General features: G+C 40.7%; 1 protein-coding gene and 1 long non-coding RNA gene across 5 annotated transcripts in view; one reads left to right on the forward strand and one right to left on the reverse strand.

Annotated features, from left to right (window-relative positions):
* The window catches only part of LOC108717264, a 42,901-nt gene that overhangs the window by 12,156 nt on the left and 4,680 nt on the right, over positions 1–26,065 (reverse strand). For 3 of the 4 annotated variants that reach the window (XM_018264140.2, XM_018264139.2, XM_018264138.2), the window contains exons 2-3: positions 4,575–4,667; positions 2,091–2,241 (exon numbers count right to left, since the gene is read on the reverse strand). In XM_018264140.2, coding sequence (XP_018119629.1) covers positions 2,091–2,241; positions 4,575–4,667 — 244 coding nt within the window. The remainder of the gene's footprint in view (positions 1–2,090; positions 2,242–4,574; positions 4,668–26,065) is intronic. The other variant, XM_041563624.1, reaches the window with a different exon arrangement.
* Positions 8,365–9,622, forward strand: LOC121393865. The gene is made up of 3 exons (XR_005961421.1): positions 8,365–8,397; positions 9,320–9,446; positions 9,562–9,622. It is a non-coding gene; the product is annotated as an uncharacterized LOC121393865 (long non-coding RNA).

The following is a 26,065-nucleotide window of genomic DNA, read 5'->3' on the forward strand; positions in this document are numbered from 1 at the left end:
ATTTATCAAAAGCATGGAAAAATGGCCTTTTAACCCCTTGGTGGAAGACCCCAAAAAACCACATCGTTTAACTATCGCACAAAGGGTTATATATTTCATTCGATTCAAAAACTACTACACTATATTGTGTTTGCATTTCCTTCTTGTGTCTACCCTGAGCTTTTAGCGCTGGTATATCTTCAATTGAAGAAAAGGTTGTTTGCATTTTGGTCGATCTGAGGGAGAACAGGTCATATACCGGCAAAGGGAGTGAACTGCAGAACCTTGGGATCTTGCCTTCCTTCTATTCTTGCACCCAGAAACATTGCGTTGGTCATGTGACATATTTCTGATGTGAATACACCTAGGATCAGCCCCTTCTATTCTTGCACCCAGAAACATTGTGTTGGTCATGTGACATATTTCTGATGTGAAGCGCAAACTCTCCCCTTTTCAGTGATTAAATCAGTGTGTCTGACACAAGGGTTCTGGGTGCGGGCAAATTAAGGGGCTGATCCTTAGGGGCCCATTTACTAATTTAGTTTTTTTCCCCACAAATCTCAAAATTTGTGTTTTTTCTAATTTTTTTTAAAGCTCTAAAGTTTTGAAAATTATTAATCGTAAAAACCATGAAAAGATCTAATACAAAACTTTGCAGGTATAAGTTGTCGAGGTCCTATAGAAGTCAGTGGGAGTTGCTCTTATCCTATTGGACCATTTTGAATCAACACTTTGAGGTTTCCAGATTTTGTTTTCGCCAGGAATCATTCAGCGTAATTTTCTGTTCATACTTTTTTTATTCATATCTTTGAATAAATTCCATGACATTCGTAGTTTTAGAGAAAGTGAGTTTAGTCGTGGTTTCAAAAACCACTATAATCCAACCTTTAATAAATAGGCCTCTTAAAGGCCCATTTATCAAAGTCTGAATTTATCTCGTTTTCTGAAAACTACTCCAACCAAATCAGGTGCGGTAAAAAACCCAGATTTTCCCGATTTTTTTCTGATTTTTGTCCGAAAACCACAAAATCTTTGAATTATTGCACAAATAATCAGGACATCTTCGGGACTTCTCCCATTCCATCCTCTGGGTATAATAAATCCCAAAAAATGTTGGTTTTTTTTTTTCCCCCACTAAAAACTGGCTTTTATAGTAACATACATTTTTCCGGTTTTTGGCTTTCAGAGTTTAATAAATAACCCCCTTAGTGTAGTGGTGGAATTTATCTGCTAGCCGAGCAGTGCCACGTCTGGTATTAGAGCTTAGGGCTCCTACACCCCAGCGTTTTTCCATGAGTTCCCATGTCATGGTGGTGTTTTTTGTGTTTCACTGCACAGCAATGCAGGAGTTAAAGGCAACTCTGTATTTTTAAAGCAGGTCCCCAGGTAGAGAAACTTGTGAAAGTAACGTTGATGCACACGGTAGATTTGTTGCACTCAATCTACTGAAAACAACTTGCCAAAGCACAATAATATTGCCGCATGTAAAATGTATTACTCACACCAGTCCTGCTTAAAGGAGAACCAACCCCTTTTTTTTTTTAAAATGCCCTACCCTACATAGACCCCCGCCTCCCTGCCTAGGTGTTACCCTGGGTAAATGCCCCTTTTAACTTACCCGTCGTTGCAGATTCAGGGCATCAGAGTTCACAGGTGCCATCTTCTTCTCTTCGGGTCTTCTTCTGGCGTTCGGCAATTTCAGTTGCTTTTTTCGCATGCGCAGTTGTTTGGGACCGGCAAAATTGCATTAAATGCACATGCGACGATATGCCGCTCTCTTCCCGAAGATTACTGAAGAGAAGAAGATGCCGCCCGTGAACTCTGATGCCCTGAATCTGCAATGAGGGGTAAGTAAAGAGTTAGGGGCATTTACACAGCGTAACAGCATTTACCCAGGGTAACACCTCGGCTGGGGGAGCAGGGGGGTCTATGTAGGGTACTAGGGGATTTTAATAAAAAAGGGTTTGGTTCTCCTTTAATGAAAGGAGCTCACCTACCTTCATGAGATTAAGCCAGATTGGTGAAATGGGTTTTTGTAACTGAAAAATTACAAACCCCAAGTACTTAAAGTGGGAAACATTTATCTGGTCAGAGTAAATAGGGATAGTTACTTAGTAGCAATTCTCTTGACATATTTTGACTGATGTTGCTAGTTGTTGTATTTCCCGCACTGGATAATAAAGGTACAGCAATGGAAACTATTAGACAAATAGCTATAAGTATAGCCAGGATACCAAGGATCTTCCAATGATTAGACAATATCTGAAAAAGAAAACAAGAAGCCATTAAAGGAACAGTTCAGTGTAAAAATAAAAACTGGGTAAATAGATAGGCTGTGCAAAATTAAAAAAAATGTATCTAATATAGTTACTTAGCTAAAAATGTAATGTATAAAGACTGGAGTGACTGGATGTGTAACATAATAGCCAGAACACTACTTCCTGCTTTTCAGCTCTCTAACTCTGAGTTAGTCAGTGACTAGAAGAGGGGCCACATGGGAATTAACTTCTGGATCCACATTTGTGTTTCAAGTGCCAGGCCCTTAAAACAAAGCATGGCCAGATTGGGGCGTCTGGCTGAACCTTGTGTGAGAAGGTCCGGGCCTAACGTCTCCACGGTCTGGATATCAACATTTTTACCAAGCTTGTGTACCAGAGTCTGTTTGGCCAATTCAGAGCAATGAGAATGGTTGTGGTGCGCTCTTGTTTTATCTTTGCTATGATCCTGGGGAGGAGCACCAGTGGTGTGTATACTCTGTGGAATGTCCACGGGATTACCAGGGCATCTTTGAATCCTTGGTCCTGGAGCAATAACAATACTTTGAAATTGCAATCGGATGCTAAGACATTAATGTCTGGCAAGCTGCAGATTTTCACCAGCTGTTGTAATACCTCAACATGGAGGTTCCAGGTGAGAAAGTCTGCTTCCCAATTGAGGACTCCTGGGATGAACACGCTAAGACTGCTGGGACCGTTTGTTTTGCCCAGGTCAGGGCTGGGCCAAGTTATTTTGGCACCCTAGGCAAGGCTTCAATCAGTGCCGCTCCACCCGGTATTGCATTACCATTTCCCACTTTACCATTCATATTGCCCCCTATACGTGTGCCAGCAGCCATCGTGTTGCCCCATGTACGTACCTATGCTAAAGGCAGTGAATCTCTCAGATTGCTCCCAAGCCCCCCAATCAGTACTTGTGCCAGCATAAATCAAAACATCCATCATACTGTTAAACCCCATCCTGTACGTATACCAGCGGCAGCCCGAATCCATCATATTGCCCCAAAAATCTGTGTACCAGTGCCTGCAGCTACCATAATGCCCCATGTACCCGAGCCAGCAGCAGCCAATCCCTCATAATGCCCCCAATCTGAACCTGTGCCAGCAGCAGCCAAAAAGCCACAATATTGCCCCAAATATGTACTTGTGTCAGCAGCAGCCAAGAATGTATCATATTGCCCCAATCATCTGTTTACCTGTGCCAGCAGCAGCCAAGATATTGCCCACAAATATGTATCTGTGCCAGCAGCTGCCAAGAGGGAGGTGGGAAGAGCTTCTGCCCACAGTACGAATCACGGGCAAGAGGGGGTTCGAGTTTATAAAACTTAAAGGCCAAGCAAACCAAGGTTTAAGAAAACAAATTCCCCTTAAAAGTGTGCCCCACATGATTGCACCCTAGGCGAGCGCCTACTCTGCCTACCCCTAGTTCCAGCCCTGGCCCAGGTCATCACTTTCACTGCTTCTTTCATGGCTAACTCGCTCTGTGTTCCTTAATTTCTGCTCGTTTATGCAGGCCACTGCTGTGCCGTTGTCTTAATGTATCCGGATGGGTAAATATTCTACGAGACTGGACCAACCCCGGAGTGCTAGGACCATGTCTCACAACTCTAGGACATTGATTGGGAGACGAGATTCGTGAGGTGTCCGCCGACCCTGCAGTGTGTCGGAGCAATACACAGCACCTACTTCTCAATTCGGTTGAGCCCAGCTCCTGCGGGGTGTCAGATTTGCTTGGACTATCCACCACTTGAAGCTTTCCTTTGTTGCTGTGGACAGTATTATGTTTTGCTGGAGGTGTCCACGATCCTTGTTCCAGCACTGCAAGAAGTAACTCTGTAATGGTTGCATGTGGAACCTGGTATAATGTATGGTCTCCAGTGAAGCTACCATGTATCCCAGGAGTTGAAGTCAGTCGCCCGCTGACACTTGGGTCTTTTTGAGGAAGGTGTGAGTGGTAAAGAGCAGAGTTTGGATCTTGTTCTTTGGAAGTTCCACTATCTGTTGCTTGAATCAGACTAACTACTCTCTTTTTTTTAATTTTGATAAGGGAATAACCCTAGTTTTACCACTTATAAAGGACAAAAGAAAACTGAAGGGATTACAGAGCCAAGGGATTATAAAGGAAAGGCAGAGCTTCAAGATTCATTCTTTTGTCCCGCCTCTGGAGGGATCCAGGTTTAATCCAGACGTCTGCACTGACAGGGAAATTTTGATTTTTCCACTTTATTACAAAGTCCCAGTTTGTATATATAAATATAAAATGTTCCCCCACTTTGCATATCAGTGTCTATGTCTGTCATTTGCTTCTTTACAACTCACCTTTTTGCACTCATGGACGTAAGTCCACATGAGACCCCAGCACCTTGTTTGTCCTTCATTTGCTCCTTCATGTGTTCCCTCTGGCTGTGCCTGCTGGAAGAAATAGATGTAAATATCAACAGCAAATCACAAGCCACGTTCCTCCTTTGCAGCTCTCTAACCTGTTAGCCAGAGACTTGACGGGGGTCACACGGGCACACAGCTGACTTCAGAGAGGAAATGCACCAGGAAATTTCTGGAATTCCCACCAAAAGGATGACAGTAATTCCAGGGTTCCCATACCATGAATGAACACCATTCAACACAATTCACCAGAGCAGACTAAGAGGTCCCATGTTGCTCCGTGCAATTGCTAGGAATATTTATGTTTCCAAACAGCTTTCTGAATGGCTCCAATGAGTGCTCAATGCTACTCAATAAAAACTTCAATACATTTTTATTGAATATAGCAAATAAGTTGTACATAACATTATGACCACAGAAGCATCTCTATTACACGTTTGTAAACAGAGCATATCAAAGGTGACACAGAAAATCACAGTTGGTATTGAGATATTAACAGTAGAACAACTACAATTAAAATGTACCAAAAATACACAATAGTGAATGACCGTTAAAACAATAAGAAAAGAAATAATGAAATAAAGAAATAAAATCGTTTCTACACTGACATCAAAGTAAAACCCTTGTTACTATAGAGAAAAAAGGATGCTAGGAACACCAGGCCCAAATCTATACTCAATCCAGGGACTCCAGATTACTAAAAATTTCTGATGTGAGTCTAGTAGAATGCTAGTCTACTAATCATATTAAACACTCTGATCCAAAATCTACGTGCCATAGGGCACGACCACCAAGTATGATACATCGTGCCTATTCCACCGCAACCTCTGAAGCAACCAAGGTCAGCTGAAGGAGAAAATTTTGCTATACAAGCCGGGACGAGATACCAGCGAAAAAGCACTTTATAATTGGACTCCTGCAAAGACATTATTGGATGATTTCCTAGCCGTAGTCCATGCCCGGTCCCAATCCTTAGGATCTAGGTCTCGCGAAAGGTCCTTATGCCAAGCCAACATATATGGTAACAGCAAAGGCTGCGGGGAATCAAAAAATAAGTTATAAATATACGAAACCACCTTGCGTAATCTAGGGGAGCGAATGCACCAGGTTTCAAAGGCTGTTGATGGAACATCCTTAGGCTCAACTCTTGACCATTGGGAATGTACAAAGTGAAGGATTTGTTGAAGCCTAAACCTTTCCCCCAAGGGGATAGAAAATTTATCAATCAATTGGTGCAGGGAAAAAGGACCATAGGGCGAACCCACTGTATAAATATGGCGTTCGGGCCACCACACATATTGAGCAGTCTGAAGTCCCGGGTTAAATTGGGGATTCCTAAAGATGGGAGTTACGGGCCTGGAGGGAGAACATAAATGCAGTTTCTTCCGGTGAGTATCCCAAAGTTTCAGAGTATGTTGAAAGCACCTACTAAGTATCTTGGGTCTTTTCCCCGGGGAACATCAAATTAAAGCAGTGGGTGAATATGGTTGTGTAAAGGAGGCCTCTATAGAGACCAAGTGTGGACTATCGTCTGTAGAATGGAGAGTTAAAATCTGTGCCAATTGGGCAGCTCTATAGTAAAAGGAGAGCTTAGGGAGCCCCAGCCCTCCCCTGTTCTTAGGCTGAAACAAGGTTAGTTTACTAACTCTAGGGGATTTCCCAGCCCAAACAAAACTAACAATAGATGATTCAAACCTTTCTAGACTGCCGACTGGAATCGGAATAGGTAGAGTCCTAAATAAGTATAAAAGCTTAGGGAGGAGGGTCATTTTAACGTAGTTAATACGACCTACCCAGGATATAGTATGAGAGCTCCATTTCTTCAAGAGGGCAGCCAAAGGTTTAAACATCGGTGGATAATTATATTTGTAGGGGTTGTCAAAAGACCTGGTCAATTTAATCCCTAAAAGGGATATATAGTGAGGTTGCCAGGCAAATTCAAAATTAAGCTGAAGCAATTTTTCAACCTCATGTGTAAGATTGATATTAAGGGACTCAGTTTTTTGATGATTTATCTGCAATCCTGAAATGGAACCAAATATATCTAAAAGTTTATACCAAGTCATTGGTTTGGAAATAATAAGGGTTAGATCGTCGGCGACTAAACTGATTTTATGACGCTCCGTATCTACATTTATGCCCGTGATGTTGGGATTGGAACGAATCGCAATTGCTAATGGCTCTATCGCTAAATTAAAAAGGGTTGGAGACAAGGGGCAGCCCTGACGAGTCCCTCTATAACAGAAAAAGGAATGGATCGCACACCTAATTTTGAAAAAACCAAATTAATTTATTAAACAAAAAGAAAAAATATTACAAAAATTACAGAACAAAAATCAAATCATAATGAGCCCAACGCGTTTCGACCTTAAGGGTCTTCATCAGGGGCACAGAAAATTAAAAAATCAAAAAGGCAGACCGAGCCTTACTGTCTGTGACATTTTATAGTCCATGCTGAGTCCACTCGATGGAAATCCGGCGTCTGACGTCACTTCCGCCCCTCTGATCATAGGGGGAAGAGCAGCGTCACCTGGTATCTTAGTGGAACGCACATGCGTTCCAATGCAGCGTGTGTCAATCCTTTAACATCAGCAGATGCGGACCGTTGCCATGACATCACTTCCGGTGAGCCGAACATATACAAAAAACCTCAGCGTCGCTAGGAGATCCAGCTGAGACGCATATGCGTTCCACCCCAAAGTAGTTACTTTGCACGCTCAGGAGAGGTTGCGCAAAAATGACAATCACAATCAATTGTAATTCTGAAGTCTAACAAAATACAAAAAAAGCTTTAATAATAAGTCAAATTAATGAAGTCAATACTGAACAAATCTATATTATTCAAATTAATTAAAGATAATAGAGGTCATTTATGCAACCTCCCTCTCTAGCGTCAATAAAAGAAACTAACATATATCATGAAATTAGGGGAACATAAAGCATTATACTTCTTATTCAAAACAAGTGACTGGCAAAATCTCTCCAAAGGATCGCTATATTCTCATCCACATATACTAGATAAAAAAGAAAAAAGGAAATATTCTTAAAACGGAAATTGAATTTGACAAAGTTTCTAACCAGGAGGAAAGAGATGTTTTCAATTTAGAACTGTCCAAAAAACTTGATGCATGGAGAGATGATTTGCTTGCCTTTAAAAAAAGAAAACTATTGAAGGTCATACAAGATTATAAAACAGATAGTGTATATAGATGGTCCAGAATTGATTTGTTTAATAAGAGACCACGACGTTTTCCCAATCGACAACAGTTTAGGGGTTCATCATCTGATAGTGCTACGGACACTGTGGACAGTGATTCTCCTGCAGAACAACAAAAGGGTTCTTTTTTATCCAAAGGCCCAAAAGGCAAACAAAGAAAAAAACAAGGAGGGGACAGACTAAATCAAAAACAGTTCCTAGACGAACAAATGAATCTGGAGGGTCCGCAGACATCTCAGGGCAGTCCAGTAAAGACACGCAGCAGCAGAAGGGACAAATAATATTCAACCTTTCTTCTATACCGCTTACAGATACACAGATTCAGGTGTTAGGTAGGGGGCTTAGCTTTGTACCCACTACGAATTTTGATCATTTCAACTTTAAGGTTGAATTGTTTAAATTCTGCCGCAAATTAAACCTACAATCTTTTTTTTCTTCTACTCCTACAGGTGGTCTGGCGGTGTCTGAGGCTGAGCAATTGAATCCTGACATGACCAATCAGCTACGTCTTAAATCTACATTTATGCCGCCAATACTAAATAGGTCAGTAACTACTTTTGCCAATAATGTTAGGAGGGATGTAAAACAATATGTTAGACATAAACATCGCTATACAAGTAATGTCAAACGTAATGAAATAACTGCAATACAAGAGCTAGCTAAGGATAAATCACGTATTGTAAAATCAGCTGATAAGGGGGGAGGGATCGTCGTTATGGACTATGAAGACTATAGGAAGGAAGCGTTAAACCAACTGGCAGACAATGTATGCTATGAGTTATTGACTGGTGATCCGACGTTTCTATATCTTAAGGAAATTAAGGAGATGGTCAATACAGCATTGACATCCAAGATCATTGATGTGAAAACTGGTGATTTTTTGATTATGCAGAATCCACGGAGACCATGTCTATACTTACTTCCTAAGATACATAAATCTCTGAGCAAACCACCGGGGAGACCGATTATATCGGCCTCTGGTTCTATATGTCAACCTCTGGCTCAATTTGTTGATTCATTTTTACAAAAACATGTATTCCTGATTCCCTCATTCATTAAGGATTCTTTTGATTTTTTGGATAAATTGAAATTGGCAAATAGAGATTCTATTGTGACAGGTCCAATTTTACTTGTCACAATGGATATCTCTAGCTTGTATACCAATATTCCACACAGTCTGGGCAAAGATACTATTAAAAAATTACTAACTGAGAAATTTGAGAATCAGAAATTGGCAGATTTCATTTATGGACTATTATGCTTCATTTTAGATCACAACTATTTTAGTTTCGAAAATCTATTTTATAGACAGAAACAAGGAACCGCTATGGGAAGCAATGTGGCTCCCTCATATGCGAACCTTTTTATGGCAGAGTATGAGGATAAATACATTTACAATTCACCTTTTTGGAAACATATAACCAGTTATCATCGCTACATAGATGATATTTTTTTCATTTGGCAGGGTGATGAATCTGCATTAACTTCATTTGTAAATTATCTGAACTCAATCGAATCTACAATACGTTTTACTGTCTCATGGAGCTCGTCTACGATATCCTTTTTGGATATCCTTATTACCCTTAATGCAGGTAAATTTTCTACGAGTATATATCGGAAACCTACGGATCGTAATACACTCTTGCATGCCAGTAGTTTCCATCCCCCTTCACTGATCAAGGCTTTACCCTATTCTCAACTTACTAGAGTGAAGCGCATTACATCAGATCCCAATGAACTGGATTCCTCCATAGATACTATGGCTGATAAATTTCGTGAGCGTGGCTATACCCCTGCGGTGATTGACCAAGCAATCACAAAGGTAAAAACCAACCCCGACAGGGCAGATTCCACTAGCAACAGGACTGTATTTGTATCCAAATTTACAACAGCCAGTCGTTTTATTAAACATACAATGTCTACACATTGGCATCATTTGCAATCTGATGCGATCTTGGGTAATTCATGTCAGGATGCACCCATGTTCGCATATAAAAGAGGCAAAAATTTGAAAGATCATTTGGTAAAGGCAAACAATAAATTACATTATACTTCTCCACATTTTATAAGCAATCCCAAACCAGGCAACTACAGATGTTTTAATTGTTCAGTATGTAACAGTATGATACAGGGTACCTCTTTTGCTCATCCTCAGACACTACAGAGATACAACATCAAACATAGAATCACTTGCCAATCTACTTTTGTAGTCTATATTATTATCTGCCCATGTGGCTTATATTATATTGGAAAGACCATACAAAAATTGAAAGATAGATTTATTAAACATAAAAGTGTCATTAGGTTGGGCAAGGAATCGACTCCCTTAGTACAACACTGTAGGGAACATAATCATAATATATCAGCGTTACGCCTAATGGGGATTGACTGGATAGCTTCTTCTATGGGAGGTGTGGATAAAAATACTTTATTGTTGCGCCGTGAGGCGGAATGGATTTTTCGTTTGAATACGATAGCTCCGTCAGGGCTTAACGACATATTAAACCTATCTTGCTTTCTACAGACTAGATGAGGGGCCTGTCATGTTCTCTTGCTCGGCCTCTACATATGCCATGATCCTCTGATTCGGAGTAAGTATGGAAATTTTCCCCTCATTTTTACTAATTTGTTTAATTTGTTGTTCTCTTTTTCTTTCCTTTTTTCTTTTTTCCTTTTTTCTTTTTTATCTAGTATATGTGGATGAGAATATAGCGATCCTTTGGAGAGATTTTGCCAGTCACTTGTTTTGAATAAGAAGTATAATGCTTTATGTTCCCCTAATTTCATGATATATGTTAGTTTCTTTTATTGACGCTAGAGAGGGAGGTTGCATAAATGACCTCTATTATCTTTAATTAATTTGAATAATATAGATTTGTTCAGTATTGACTTCATTAATTTGACTTATTATTAAAGCTTTTTTTGTATTTTGTTAGACTTCAGAATTACAATTGATTGTGATTGTCATTTTTGCGCAACCTCTCCTGAGCGTGCAAAGTAACTACTTTGGGGTGGAACGCATATGCGTCTCAGCTGGATCTCCTAGCGACGCTGAGGTTTTTTGTATATGTTCGGCTCACCGGAAGTGATGTCATGGCAACGGTCCGCATCTGCTGATGTTAAAGGATTGACACACGCTGCATTGGAACGCATGTGCGTTCCACTAAGATACCAGGTGACGCTGCTCTTCCCCCTATGATCAGAGGGGCGGAAGTGACGTCAGACGCCGGATTTCCATCGAGTGGACTCAGCATGGACTATAAAATGTCACAGACAGTAAGGCTCGGTCTGCCTTTTTGATTTTTTAATTTTCTGTGCCCCTGATGAAGACCCTTAAGGTCGAAACGCGCTGGGCTCATTATGATTTGATTTTTGTTCTGTAATTTTTGTAATATTTTTTCTTTTTGTTTAATAAATTAATTTGGTTTTTTCAAAATTAGGTGTGCGATCCATTCCTTTTTCTGTTAAATATTATGGAGACCCTTATGGGGAGTCACCTTTGGATCAGCACCCTGTAGTTTATCCAAAAAGGGTGTGCGCCTTCTTCTCTATATTTTGATGCATGAGTCCCTCTATAAATCGGAAAAGGTTTCGATGTAAAGCCTAAGATATTGACCAAAGCGGACGGAGAGTTTTATAGTGCCCCAACCCACGTGAGTAGTTTAGAGCCAAACCCCCATTTACCTAGAACATAATATAGGTAGTCCCAAGATAGCGAATCAAAGGCCTTACGAATATCCAGTTTGAGGACCATAGATTTAACATCAGCTGCTTGGGCCCGCTGGATCAAAAGGATCAGATGCCTAGTAGCATCACAAGCCTGGCACCCAGGAACAAACCCCACCTGGTCTTTATTTATAATTTCGGGGAGAAAGGTGTTAATGCGCGTGGCTATAATTTTACCCAAAATTTTAATATCCGTATTCAAAACCGAAATAGGCCTATAATTTTTACAATCAAAGAGATCCGAATCAGGTTTAGGTATGGCAGAAATTTTCGCTTGCAGGGATTCTGGATGAAGATAACGGCCGGTCTTAAGCCATTAAGTTTATGGGTCAAATAGGGGGTTAGTTCATTAGAGAATTTTTTGTAATTGAGGTTCATAAGGCCATCGAGACCAGGAGCAGTATTAGATTTCAGTAGTTTAATGGCCACAGAAACCTCCTCCGGTGTTATAACATCATCGACATAAAGGGCCTGATCCGGGGTAAGTTTAGGTAGATCAAGATCCTTAAAGAAACTTTCAAATCTTTTATCCGAAGTAATAGGGGGTTAGGCATATCATTTCTGATAGGACGCAAAAGTTTCTGATATCTTTAAAGGGTTACCAGTTAATGAGCCTTGGGAGGTACGGACTCTATGGATGGAAATGGGTTTATCTCTCTCATTAAGTTTACGAGCCAACATTTTCCCGGTTTGTCAAGAGAACTGAATAGTTTATGTCTGGCCCAACATAAGGTTTTCTCGGCATTAGTGGTTAAAGGAGAAGGAAAGGTTAAAACTAAGTAAGCCTTATCAGAAAGGTCCATCTAAATATACCAGTAAACCCTCAAAGTAATGCTGCTCTGAGTCCTCTGTCAAAAGAAACACTGCATTTCTTTCCTTCTATTGTGTACTCATGGGCTTCTGTATCAGACTTCCTGTTTTCATCTTAAACCTCCAGGGCTAGGGCTTGAGCATGCTCAGTTTGTTCCTCTTCCCCCCTCCCTTCTCTACTTTAATCTGAGCCCAGAGCAGGGAGAGACTCAGGCAGGAAGTGATGTCACACCACATTAATACTGCAGCTCCTATCCTAAACAAACAGAGCGTTTCTAGAGCTTTTTACTCCGGTATGGTAAAACATTCTACAGAATAAATATAGTGTTATAGCTTACACTATTGCAGCTAATCAATTGGCAATAAAATGCCTCCGTAGCTTTCCTTCTCCTTTAAAAGCAAATCAAGATCCCTTTGGGTTCGTTGGAGCTGAGAAAGGTGGGACTCTGTAGGGAATCTTATATAAATATCAGATAACCTGTCTAATTCCTTAACTAAAATATCAATGGCCCTTTGTCTGCTTCTTTTCCGCTGGGACCCAATCTGAATAAAAATAACCCTCAGAACGGGTTTGCTCAACACTATTTAAGATAATTTACCAGTAACACAGTAACACAGATAAGAAAATAGTTTTCAACGCAATGAACCCTTTCCCTGCCAGTAATGTACATTTTATTTTGTTGGTGTCGATAGCCTGCTGGCAAAGCACAGCCTAGGGTTTTGAGAGTTATATAAAAGTCAAAGGTTAGAGACTGTGTGGCAGGGAAACGGTTAAATGTATTGTGCTATGATTACCCATCACTACTACAAAGTACTGGACTCACACGGGTTTATAAAAAAAGCTGCTGTGTAGCCATGCAGGCAATCCTTCAAGGTGAAATGGGCACATGATTAAATACCACATAGTGGAAAGCTCTGCAGAATACAATGGGTTTAATAGTTAACCAGGGAAAGGATAAAAACAGGGATCAATCTGTTTAAAAAGTGAATTTTACTCACTTTATAAGTAAACCTTTAAAATAAGTGAATGTAAAATTGATGAGGGGGCTATTCTAAGTACTTTTGCAATGTACATTCATTATTTATTTATTTTTAATTAAGGGATACATGTGCTGTTAAAGGGATACTGTCATGGGAAAAACATTTTTTTCAAAACACATCAGTTAATAGTGCTGCTCCAGCAGAATTCTGCACTGAAATCCATTTCTCAAAAGAGCAAACAGATTTTTTTATATTCAATTTTGAAATCTGACATGGGGCTAGACATTTTGTCAATTTCCCAGCTGCCTCTGGTCATGTGACTTGTGCCTGCACTTTAGGAGAGAAATGCTTTCTGGCAGGCTGCTGTTTTTCCTTCTCAATGTAACTGAATGTGCCTCAGTGAGACATGGATTTTTACTATTGAGTGTTGTTCTTAGATCTACCAGGCAGCTGTTATCTTGTGTTAGGGAGCTGCTATCTGGTTACCTTCCCATTGTTCTTTTGTTTGGCTGCTGGGGGGGGGGAAGGGAGGGGGGTGATATCACTCCAACTTGCAGTACAGCAGTAAAGAGTGATTGAAGTTTATTAGAGCACAAGTCACATGACTTTGGGCATATGGGAAATTGACAGTATGTCTAGCCCCATGTCAGATTTCAAAATTGAATATAAAAAAATCTGTTTGCTCTTTTGAGAAATGGATTTCAGTGCAGAATTCTGATGGAGCAGCACTATTCCCAAAATTGACAGTTTTGGTGAAATATCTGAAAATTGCCTCAAGGCTTCAACTTCCCAGCACCATATCACCCATGTATCATTACGTACCAAGAAAAAGCACCCTAAATATGATTGCCAGGGTTCCTCCAAACAGTTTGGTGGCCATTGTTCATAGGTTTACAAAGTATCTGTCATTTAGAGGTCCCAAAATGAAGTTAGCGCATACAAATAGTCCTGTGGGTAACTTCAGCTAATAAAAAATCAACACATTGACTGCATTTTTGTGGGGCAAAAACACAGAAATATAAGTTTACCCCCCAAAACTATATATTTATGGAAAGTACACATTCTACAGAATCTAAAATAGGTACCCATGCCTTATTGCTCCAAACTACGGAGTCGCAAGGCATTCCCAAAATTGTCGGTTTTGGTGAAATATCTGAAAATTGCCTCAATGCTTCAACTTTCCAGCATCATATCACCCATGTATCGTTACGTATCACAAAAAAGCACCCAAATTATGATTGCCAAGTGTCCTCCAAACAGTTTGGTGCCCACTGTGCATAGGTTTACCAAAGTATATGGCATTTAGAGGCCCCAAAATGAAGTTGGCGCATATAAATAGGCCTGTACGTAACTTCAGCTAATGAAAAATCAACACATTGACAGCATTTTTGTGGGGCAAAAACACAGAAATAAGTTTACCCCCCAAAACTATATATTTATGGAAAGTACACATTCTACCGAATCTAAAATGGGTACCCATGCCTTTCTGCTCCAAACTACTGAGTCGCAAGGCTTTGCCAAATTTGGCGGTTTTGGTGAAATACCTGAAAATTGCTTCAAAGCTTCAACTTTCCAATATCGTATCGTCCATGTATCATTACCAGCATAAAACATCCTAAATATAAACACAGGGGTCTACTAAACACTTTGATGCCCAATATGCATAGATATACCAAACTATGTGGCACACAGAGACCCCCAAATGACTATAGTGTATATAAATTTTCACTGCTGACGCGCTGGCTGCTGCAATATAACCACCCGGTTAGTGTATTATTTGACATTAGACCCCCCTAACAGTACAGAGACCCCAGAAAACCATATATTTTCAGAAAGTACACATTCTGACGAATCCAATATGGGTAAATAAGTGTTTCTACTGCAAACTGCCAAGTAATGCTGAACTTAACGGGTTTTTAGCAAATTTCTGAAAATCGTCACAAACCTTGAATTTTACCCCATTATATGCCCCACATTTTGTAACTTATCAGCATAAAACATCCTAAATATGAACGCCAGGGGTCTACTAAACACTTTGATGCCCAATATGCATAGATATACCAAACTATGTGGCGCACAGAGACCCCCAAATGGATATATAGTAGATAAAATTTACAAGGCAAAACAAAATAAGTCAGTAAAGAGTGAGATGCAAAAAAATCCAATAAAACCACAAAAATCTATTTTTTTTTCCAGACTAGTGTAATTGACCGTCAGAATCACAGTTTGAATATTTTAGCTGGGCCAAACAGGTTATACAGTTAGAAACAATTGAACACGACGTATGCAGAGCTGAAAATGCAATAAAATCGCTAAAAATTCAATAAAATGGCTAAAAATGCACCAAAATTGCAATATGATCACCGAAAGACAGTACGGTTAGCGAATACGTTATTCGCAATAAAACATTTTTTCAGCCAAAAAAAAGAGACAATGCGATAAGAAAAAAAAGCCACAATGCCATGTATGTGCGTGTGTACAAATGGTAAATTACATGTTATGTGCGCGTGTGTGCGTGTGTGTGAGTGCAGTGAGTGTGAGTGACCCCCCCCAATCCCCAAAAATGTATGTGTAAGTGGGTGTAAGTGTCAATCTAAGTGTGTATTACTGTAATAAGTGTGTGTTGGTGTGTGTAATTGTTGCACTAACCTGAAAAAGTTGCTGGAGATTGTTGCAGACAATCCCTTGAAGAGATCTGCGACGTCATCCGTGTCCCTGTGCTGTGGGAGCGGAGCTGGACGGCGCAATGCAGGTTGCAGCAGCAGGACACGCAAGTAGCACATGCCTGCTACTGCTTTGTGTCCCCTGGGCGATTCGCGTTTATATTTTTTTGTTTTTACATTATTTAACCCTTTAAGTGCCACAGAACGTAGAATCTAAGTTCTGTGGCATTTCAAGTTACTTTTCCACAGAATGTAGATTCTTCACTCTGTGGCACTTAAAGGGTTAAATAATGTAAAAACAAAACAATATAAACGCGAATTAATTAAAGTATGTCACATATATTTTAATTAATTATTTAATTACTGGGTGAAAAACGCGCCAAATAGAAAAGCGGAATTAAAAAAAATGTGTAAAAAAATAAAGGTGAATAAAGCAGCGCAGGACCAAAAACAGTCGCTCACCACTTTAGGAACAAGACTGTCGGCTGAGGGCTGACACCTTATGGCTGACACCTGAGGGCTGAGTAGGGAGGGTAGACTGCGCATTTGGCAATGAGTGACGGCAAAAGCAAGCGATGCGCGATTCAGAAGGCATAGGGCATCGCATGGAGGAAAGGTATTTTGGCGCAGGATGTCCTAAAATGCGTTCCGTACAGGCAACCTTGCGTGGCCCCTCTCACACATTGGCCTGTCTGTGGCGGGCCCCTTTAGCTGTGCTTACTCTGCTGTGTGCGCTGGACTCCTAGTGTCGCTGGTCGCTTCGAGACAGGCGCTGGCACACAAATGTGTTGCAGGTAAGTCAAAAATTACCTCCCTGTGCTTAAACTTTTCCTCCCTCCTGACTTGCGGGATTGAGGGAATCGCTATTGCACAGAAGCTGTTAGATGTTTCCTGCCTAACCCGTAATGGATTGTTCTCTGGAGTCCTGTTGTTTGGCTGCTTTTCTATCAAACTGTCCAGCTGTCCAGATAATTAGGCAACGAGGTATACGAGGCTAAACGGTATACAATATGTGCCTGGCTCTCGCACACCCTTAGTAGTAATATAAACTGTGCCATCTGGTGCACAGTGGTAGAGGTCCGGCAGCCCCAAAATCCAATATATAGAAACAAATTGTCTAAAGGCACACAGAACTGATGCAAGTTTAATGTGGAAGTGCAGTGCAACGTTTCGGCATCACGCCCTTTTGTCATGCATTCCATTACAAGTACAAAGTGTTCCTTGTTTGCATCAGTTCTGTGTGCCTTCGGACAATTTCTTTTTATCCCTTTAGAGGCTACCATTGAGTATTTGCCTAAACTGGCAGATTGCCAATCTGGGCATGCAGCAGACATGGATGCATAATGTCATATTTATCTACTGTATGTTACAAAATAGCAACAATAGTAACATACTGTTTTTGTAGGATACAAAACAAGCATCACATTCAGAACCCTTTGTCAAAAAGTGTAGAAACCCTAAGGGTTTGGCAAAGGGAACATGTGCATCGTAGCCATGTGGACACAAGGGGGAGTGTGTTGAGTCACAGGAGAGTAAGCTGCTACTGGTCTAATTATCATTAGCTTGTAGTTATAGGTATCAGAGGCCCCTGCATTCATCCAAATGTGATAACTTAGTAAATCCAAAAATCGGGTAATGATACCATAGGCGCAGGATAATTCTGCTGCAATGTGCCTTTATTCAACAAATCACAACATGTTTTGAGCTTTTTAGCCCTTTATCAAGTGTGAACAACATGTAGTGCAACAATAAACTTTTTTAGTCTTGTGCCGTTAAAATAAGTAGTGGATAAAAAAAGTTGTGTGCATTAGTTCCTCTAGGTTTGGAGCATAGTTAGCTTCCTATACGAATATTTACTAACACGGTTCCTTTTCCTGACACATAGTGCTGCTTTGAAATTGAACTCTTCCGTATGGTAATATATAGTGAATAAAGTACCCCCTCTTGTAAAATATAAGGATATTAGAAGTTACCGAGGAGTTTCATGACCATATAAAAGTACGAGGCTGAAGGCCGAGTGTTTTTATACAGGTCATGGAACTACGAGGGAACTTTTAATATCCTCATATTTTACAACTGGGGGGACTTTATTTATTATAATACACAAATTTCAGTGAGTCATGCGACAGAAATGACATCACTACTCACCGTTTATAACTGATGACATCAGAACTCACCGTTTATAAGGATATAATTTACAAGATATTCATGGCTTTTGTGTATTATACTGTAAATAAATACATTGTTACATTTAATGTTTGGCAGCAAGTATGATGCAGTAACTTAATTGTACCCAAGAATATAACTGAAGTGTAACTAAATTGTAACCAAATACAATGATTATGTTTCGAAGGACATTCGCTCTAGCAGGCCTGTGAAGAAGTGCTGAGGTTTAAGTGATTTAAAGGGCATGTAAAGTGTAAAATAGAATAAGGCTAGAAATGCTGTATTTTGTATACTAAACATAAACATGAACTTACTGCAGCACAAGCCTAATCAAACAAATGATTTATGCTTTCAAAGTTGGCCGCAGGGGGTCACCATCTTGTAACTTTGTTATACATCTTTGCAAGACTAAGACTGTGCACATGCTCAGTGTGGTCTGGGCTGCTTAGGGATCGTCATAAACAAAGCAGCTTGAGTTCTGCATGGCTGGGACGTTAGACGAGGGCTCCCCCTGCTGTTCATAAGTATGATTGTTTCCCTGCAGAGCAGTTAGGGACTGTCTGACAATTCCTATCCACAGCAGTAAATGAAGGGAGAATTTCACTGCATACAGTCAGGTTTCTTATAAAAACGGTACACATTTTTTAAATAAAATATATTGGAGATAGGTTTCTTTTTCATTAAAGAAAGTAAAAATGGGATTTTATTGTTTTGCCTTTACATGCCCTTTAATGATTTTTAATTATTTTAACAGGACAAGACTATTCAACGAAAAAGTTTATTGTTGGACTGTAACTCTACAATTATTGTGTTTTTGGATGGAGGAACTTTCCTGGAACTGAATCTTATTGGCTTACTAGGCTGTAAAAACCTCCCAGCAATTGTTGGTTGACCAATTAAAATGCAAGGGGGAGGGAGTTTGAGAATTTAAAGTTTGCATCACTATGTTGTTGTTCACACTTGATAAAGGGCTAAAAAGCTCAAACATGTTGTGATTTGTTGAATAAAAGCAGAATTATCCTGCGCCTATGGTATCATTACCCAATTTTTTTACTAAGCTGCTACTATGTGGGCCTATTGGTAAGGGTTGATGTGGGGCAGAGTGTGATGGGGTATTTGATGCAGCACAGGTTGGAGGTTTCATTGGTGAAATGGGTACGTGACAGGGTACTGAGACAAGTAGTATTGGCTTTGGCTCTAACAATAGTCAACTGAAAAAAATGTTATTCATAGAACATGAATGTAATACATGTATTTAATAACCTAAATGAATTATGGACTTAGTAACAACTAAATTACATTATTTACACCAACCACACTGTTAGACCATACGTTGGGATAAAACCTGTGACAATGAAGATAATTGTAAGAAAGTGAGCATATATTATAACAATAAGCATCGCCGATTGGCCTAAATTATATAAGTTGAAGGAGGTATTTCACTGTATTAGCCGTAGCAAGCAATTTCAGTCAGCAAACAGCTTGATAATTGTAAATAAGGTATAAAGACTTCAGTTTTACACCACACACCCTCTGGGGGGACCCTGAAAAGCTAAATCTATTTCGTGAAGAAAAGATCCCAAAACAGGATTATAATCCCTCATTGCATGGCATCATTTTTCATTTTACAAAAAAAACGTAAGCATTTCTGCTAAAGAAATATATTTGAAGATTTTAATATTTTCACCTCAACTATGCATTCAGAGAATTTTATTTTCGCGATACATCCCCTTTCGTATCTTGGATCAGCCTAATTTTGCCCAGGAAGAAAGTGCCAAATTGGGCCCCTGTGTATGCACTCTGTAGCAGTGTACTGAAGCATGCTGGGATTTGTGGTGCTCTTATAAACCCAATTATTGTTGTTTAGTATTAATAGTGTTGGGGATGCTGGGAGCTGGAATACAGGGATTTTAGCCATTTCAGGAAAAAGTTTATTTGGTATTAAATGGGAATATCTTTTTATAATCAATATATAGTATGATGCAAACACAGATTTTCTCATAATATATATATAATCATCAAAGGATGGACCAGCACTCCAGTTTAAATAAATAGTCGTGCTTTTATTTAAATATCACTGTGCATCCAACGTTTCGGCCCGCATTGGGGCCTTTATCACAATAGTCGGGGTGCAGGTTAAAAAACAAATGCATGAACAGCTCACAAAAGCGCACTCCTAGGACTTTGTAAGTGAAAACAAATTCTTTTTTATTTCAACATTTTGGCTCCATTACTCAAAGCCGTCTTCAGGAACTGAACACTACACAACAGTGATGCGGTCCGGCACACCCACGTACAAATAAAACACTTTTTTATTATATCATATTTTCAATGTCTCGGTCCTTGTTGGGACCTCTTTCAAGGATAAAGTGGCAGCGATCCCCTTTTTCCCCCAGCTTACCTCGTAGTGCAGGACTGTGGAACACTGAGCGCTGCCCCAGTGCTCTCTCCCATGCTAGCAGACAGCTGACGACAAGCCTGAGGAAAATAAGAAGTCGGCACCTCGGCCGCACCCAAGCCCAGAGTCCACAGCAACGCCGAACTCCAGCTCCGACAAGAGCCCTCAAAGCCCCCCGGCGAACCTAAAGTCGCGGAGGAACAGAAGACCCGGGATTGCTGGCAACAATCGGCTGCTCTTATCAGTTAGAGCCACAAAAAACAGAGCCTCACAAGAAAAAAGCAGGACCAGAGCCGGCCATTGCCGCACCGCACAACCGACACAACCTCGCAAAGTCAGCGCAGACACGACACTTCAACATCCTCCAGAGAGAATGCAGCGACTCACAGCCGCAATCCAGCCTCCATGTGCAATCTGCCTCCGTTGTACTGCCTGATGAACGACTTTGCTCCAGCATGTTGGGCAGCTGAGGATGTTGAAGTGTCGCGAACAGTGGCTCTGCAGGTTGTGCGGTGCGGTAATGGCCGGCTCTGGTCCTGCTTTTTTCTTGTGAGGCTCTGTTTTTTGTGGCTCTAACTGATAAGAGCAGCCAATTGTTGCCAGCAATCCCGGATCTTCTGTTCCTCCGTGACTTTCGGCGTTGCTGTGGACTCTGGGCTTGGGTGCGGGGCCGAGGTGCCGACTTCTTATTTTCCTCAGGCTTGTCGTCAGCTGCCTGCTAGCATGGGAGAGAGCACTGGGGCAGCGCTCAGTGTTCCACAGTCCTGCACTACGAGCTAAGCTGGGGGAAAAAAGGGGATCGCTGCCACTTCCCACAAAATCCGGCTTGTATGCTGTGTAATAGAATGGGCTGCTGTCACAGTTGTAGCGCTTAGCTTCCGGTTTTGTCAGAAGTCGGGTTAGGGGGAAGATGCAGAGCTGCAGAGTGAGTCGCCTTATCGCAGTTTTGCAGTACACAGGAAGTAGTGTTTTCAAACAGTATTTTTTTTAATAAAGTATTGATTTTAATAAACTTTATGCAGGGTAGACCCATTATTCGTGGGGGGGGGGAATGGATTTTTTAATACAAATTTTTTTAGTGTTACTGGTCCTTTTAAGTGTTTCTTTTAAGAAATATATCATTAGGTGACCATCTTTATCCATATGCCATATAAAGTTAAAATTTCAATAAAGCTGACATTATGCAATTATCATAAATATTTTAAATATTATAATTTAGTGAATAAAACATTCTGTAAAACATAGTGCATGAAATCAACGCGTGATTTAAATTGTGTATAATTCATTAACATCCACAAGATGTCACCCGTGTACCTCTCAAGCTTGTGTTAGTGTCCTTTTTAAAACCCATTTGTTACAATGCTTCCTAAAACAAAAAAAGGAAACAAAATTGTAACCAATTTGTATCTCATAATCTATGAACATTTCCTTACACTGTGAAAACCAAAGAATTTCTAATAGTCATATCTATTTGTATAAATCGACTTTATTAACATCGCATTATTTAAGTCAGAAAACAACTCAAATTAACCTGGACATTCATGCCTCTAGGCGCAACACAGTTTAATTCGTAAATCCAAAAGGCTTCCCTTTTTGGGAGCATTTTTTCTATATTCCCACCTCTCGGATGTGCCCGTATCTGTCCAATCAGCATGCATCTAAAGGAAGAGGCATTGTGTATGGCTTAAAGGGATACTGTCATGGGAAAAAAAATTGTTTCAAAATGAATCAGTTAATAGTGCTGCCCCAGCAGAATTCTGAACTGAAATCCGTTTCTCAAAAGAGCAAACAGATTTTTTTATATTCAATTTTGAAATCTGACATGGGGCTAGACATATTGTCAATTTCCCAGCTGCCCCTGGTCATGTGACTTGTGCCTGCACTTTAGGAGAGAAATGCTTTCTGGCAGGCTGCTGTTTTTCCTTCTCAATGTAACTGAATGTGTCTCAGTGGGACCTGGATTTTACTATTGAGTGTTGTTCTTAGATCTACCAGGCAGCTGTTATCTTGTGTTAGGGAGCTGTTATCTGGTTACCTTCCCATTGTTCTTTTGTTTGGCTGCTAGGGGGGTGATATCACTCCAACTTGCAGTACAGCAGTAAAGAGTGATTGAAGTTTATCCCAAGAAGGGAAGTTTATCCCAAGAAGGGAAGCATTTTCGATTTACGAATTAAACTGTGTTGCACCTAGAGGCATGAATGTCCAGGTTAATTTGAGTTGTTTTCTGAATTAAAGGGATACGGTCATGGGAAAAAAAAATTTTTTCAAAATGAATCCGTTAATAGTGCTGCTCCAGCAGAATTCTGCTCTGAAATCCATTTCTCAAAAGAGCAAACAGATTTTTTTATATTCAATTTTGAAATCTGACATGGGGCTAGACATTTTGTCAATTTACCAGCTGCCCCTGGTCATGTGACTTGTGCCTGCACTTAGGGTAAGGCCACACGAGGAGATTCTGTCGCCTGGCGACTAATCGCCTCATCTTTTGCGCGGCTATCTCCCCGAACTGCCTTGGAGTTTTTCGCCATAGGCTAGAATGAAAAGTCGCCTGCGCTAATGCACACGCGGTGATGCATTTTCAATAGTCGCCAAGGCAACTTTGGGTGACTATTGAAAACGCATCGCCGCATGTGCATTAGCACAGGCGAGTTTTCATTCTAGCCTATGGCGAAAAACTCCAAGGCAGTTCGGGGAGATAGCCGCGCAAAATCTCCCCGAATCTCCTCGTGTGGCCTTACCCTTAGGCTAGGGCCACACGGGAAGATTCAGGGAGATTGGTCGCCTGGCGACTAATCGCCGCGTCTTTGAGGTGATTAATCTCCCTGAATGGCTTTCTGGTATCTCGCACCCGCTAGCGCTTAAGTCGTCTGCGCCTATTCACACGCGGCGATACGTTTCTCAAAGTCGCTCGAAATTGCCTCGCGGGCCACAGTATCAAGTTTGTAAATCCATCTGGATTCCGTAGTAGCGATTGGTCCCGGTTGCCCCCTCTGATCAGGGGAGGTTGAAAGTCAATTGCCATACACCTAAAGGTGGGCAGTGAATGGACTAGACCTCGATTTAAAAAACAGAACAGTATTGAGCCACCCAGTAACCCTGCACCCATCAGAACATTTGGGAACATACTTAGTAGACATGAGAAATATGAGGGATAAGACCCATACATACAATAATTTAACTCCGACAGAACATCAAAACACTTAAAGCAGACATTGACCGGATCATATGTTCTGCAGATAAAGGGGGGGCCATTGTTCTACTTGATTACGCCTATTACAGAGAGGGCCAATTAGCCGATACACATACTTACAGACTGCTCCCGGGGGACCCCACTGCCAAATTTAAGAAAAAATTTTGACAATATCCTGGGGACAGGCAAATAACGCTGGGTGGTTAGACCAAAATACTTCAATACAGAGTACCCCCATCATTTACACCCTCCCCAAGGTTCATAAGTCCCTTTCTTGCCCACCGGGCAGACCGATTATTTCGGCTATTGGTTCTCTCTACCAATCGGTCTCTACATACATCGACCATTACCTACAGCCACAGGTAAGATGCATGCCCTCTTATACACAAGACTCTAGCCATGTAATCAGGACACTTAAAGAGTCGTGACAGACATCCTATAGAATTGCATATTGGTAACCATGGTCCCACATGATCAGGGTATCTGGACATGTAAAAAAGGCACTACTCAAATGAAATACCGATTGAATTTCTACAACAGCTATTGGAATTGACTAGAAATTTCTTTGGATTTGAAAAATCATTTTATCTTCAAATAGCTGGGACCGTGATGGGAAGTTCATTGGCACCAGCTTATGCCAATCTCTTTATGTTGGACTATGAATCTACACACATCACTCCCCCATTAGGAACATCTATATTTTCGATATATTGATGATTTGTTCTTCAACTGGACAGAGTCCCAGGAGGCCTTACTGACATTTCATCATCAGCTTCATGACTCAGATTCTCCCATCAAATTAACTGAACTACAACAACATTGACTTTTTGGATCTAAACATATTTTTGGAGGATTCAAAAAATTGGCACAAGACTATTCAGGAAACCCACAGACCCCAATTCCATCCTACATGCGTCCAGCAGCCACCCACTAGCCACAATAAGGGGTATTCCATTTTCACAGTTTCTCAGCGTTATTAACAATAATAGCTCACGCGATACAGCCCTAACACAAATACAGGAGATGCTCGACATTTCTTGAGAGGGGTTATTCTAAGGACATGCTATACAAACAAATAGAAAGAGCATTAGAACATACACAGACCGAGCTACTCACAAAGAAACGGAAAAAGGATAATACCTTTACCACCACATATTCAAATGCTTCCCAACAACTATCTGCTAGCATTCGCAAACATTGACCGATGTTAAATATGGACGAATCACTGACCCTACACCATAGGCCCAAACTATAACAAACAAGGGAAAGTTGTGCTCACCACTATTTTTTAAAATCATTAGGCGGGGGTGCAATGAGGCTGTGACCACAAAATACATATAGTCAAATACAAGAGTCCTCTGCACTCAACCCATTATCAATATATTTAAGACAGAGACATTTTGTGCTACTGCTACTGAAAAATGCCTTACCCTTTAAACAACACAGGGATTGTTTGTCCATATATTGCAATATATTTAAGCTGAACAACTACGTCAAAGTCATCCCATATCTGGCCAGTCCTACGCTCAATTTCATCCGATTCATCAAGAATTCCACTGCCTCACCACACACTCCACAAAGGGACCCGGCTTTACCTGCAACTTAACTTGCTGCTTTCAAAGTAAAACTCCCAAACTTGGCTGCCCTTTTATTAGACACCAGTGGGATCACCTGACTATAGCTGGGAGGGGTGGGAGCTACAACATGGAGCTGGTCACTGCTCCTGTATAACTATAACAAACAAGGGAAAGTTGTGCTCACCACTATTTTTTAAAACCATTAGGCGGGGGTGCAATGAGGCTGTGACCACAAAATACATATAGACAAATACAAGAGTCCTCTGCACTCAACCCATTATCAATATATTTAAGACAGAGACATTTTGTGCTACTGCTACTGAAAAATGCCTTACCCTTTAAACAACACAGGGATTGTTTGTCCATATATTGCAATATATTTAAGCTGAACAACTACGTCAAAGTCATCCCATATCTGGCCAGTCCTATGCTCAATTTCATCCGATTTCATCCTTCCCAGCTATAGTCAGGTGATCCCACTGGTGTCTAATAAAAGGGCAGCCAAGTATGGAGGTTTACTTTGAAAGCAGCAAGTTAAGTTGCAGGTAAAGCCGGGTCCCTTTGTGGAGTGTGTGGTGAGGCAGTGGAATTCTTGATGAATCGGATGAAATTGAGCATAGGACTGGCCATAGGCCCAAACCTATGATAGGATATAAAAAAAGACAGAAGTCTAAAGCTCCCCAGATTTTTCTTGCCGAAC

The sequence above is a fragment of the Xenopus laevis genome, chromosome 5L (genome assembly GCF_017654675.1).
Source record: "Xenopus laevis strain J_2021 chromosome 5L, Xenopus_laevis_v10.1, whole genome shotgun sequence".
Taxonomy (NCBI): Eukaryota; Metazoa; Chordata; class Amphibia; order Anura; family Pipidae; genus Xenopus; species Xenopus laevis.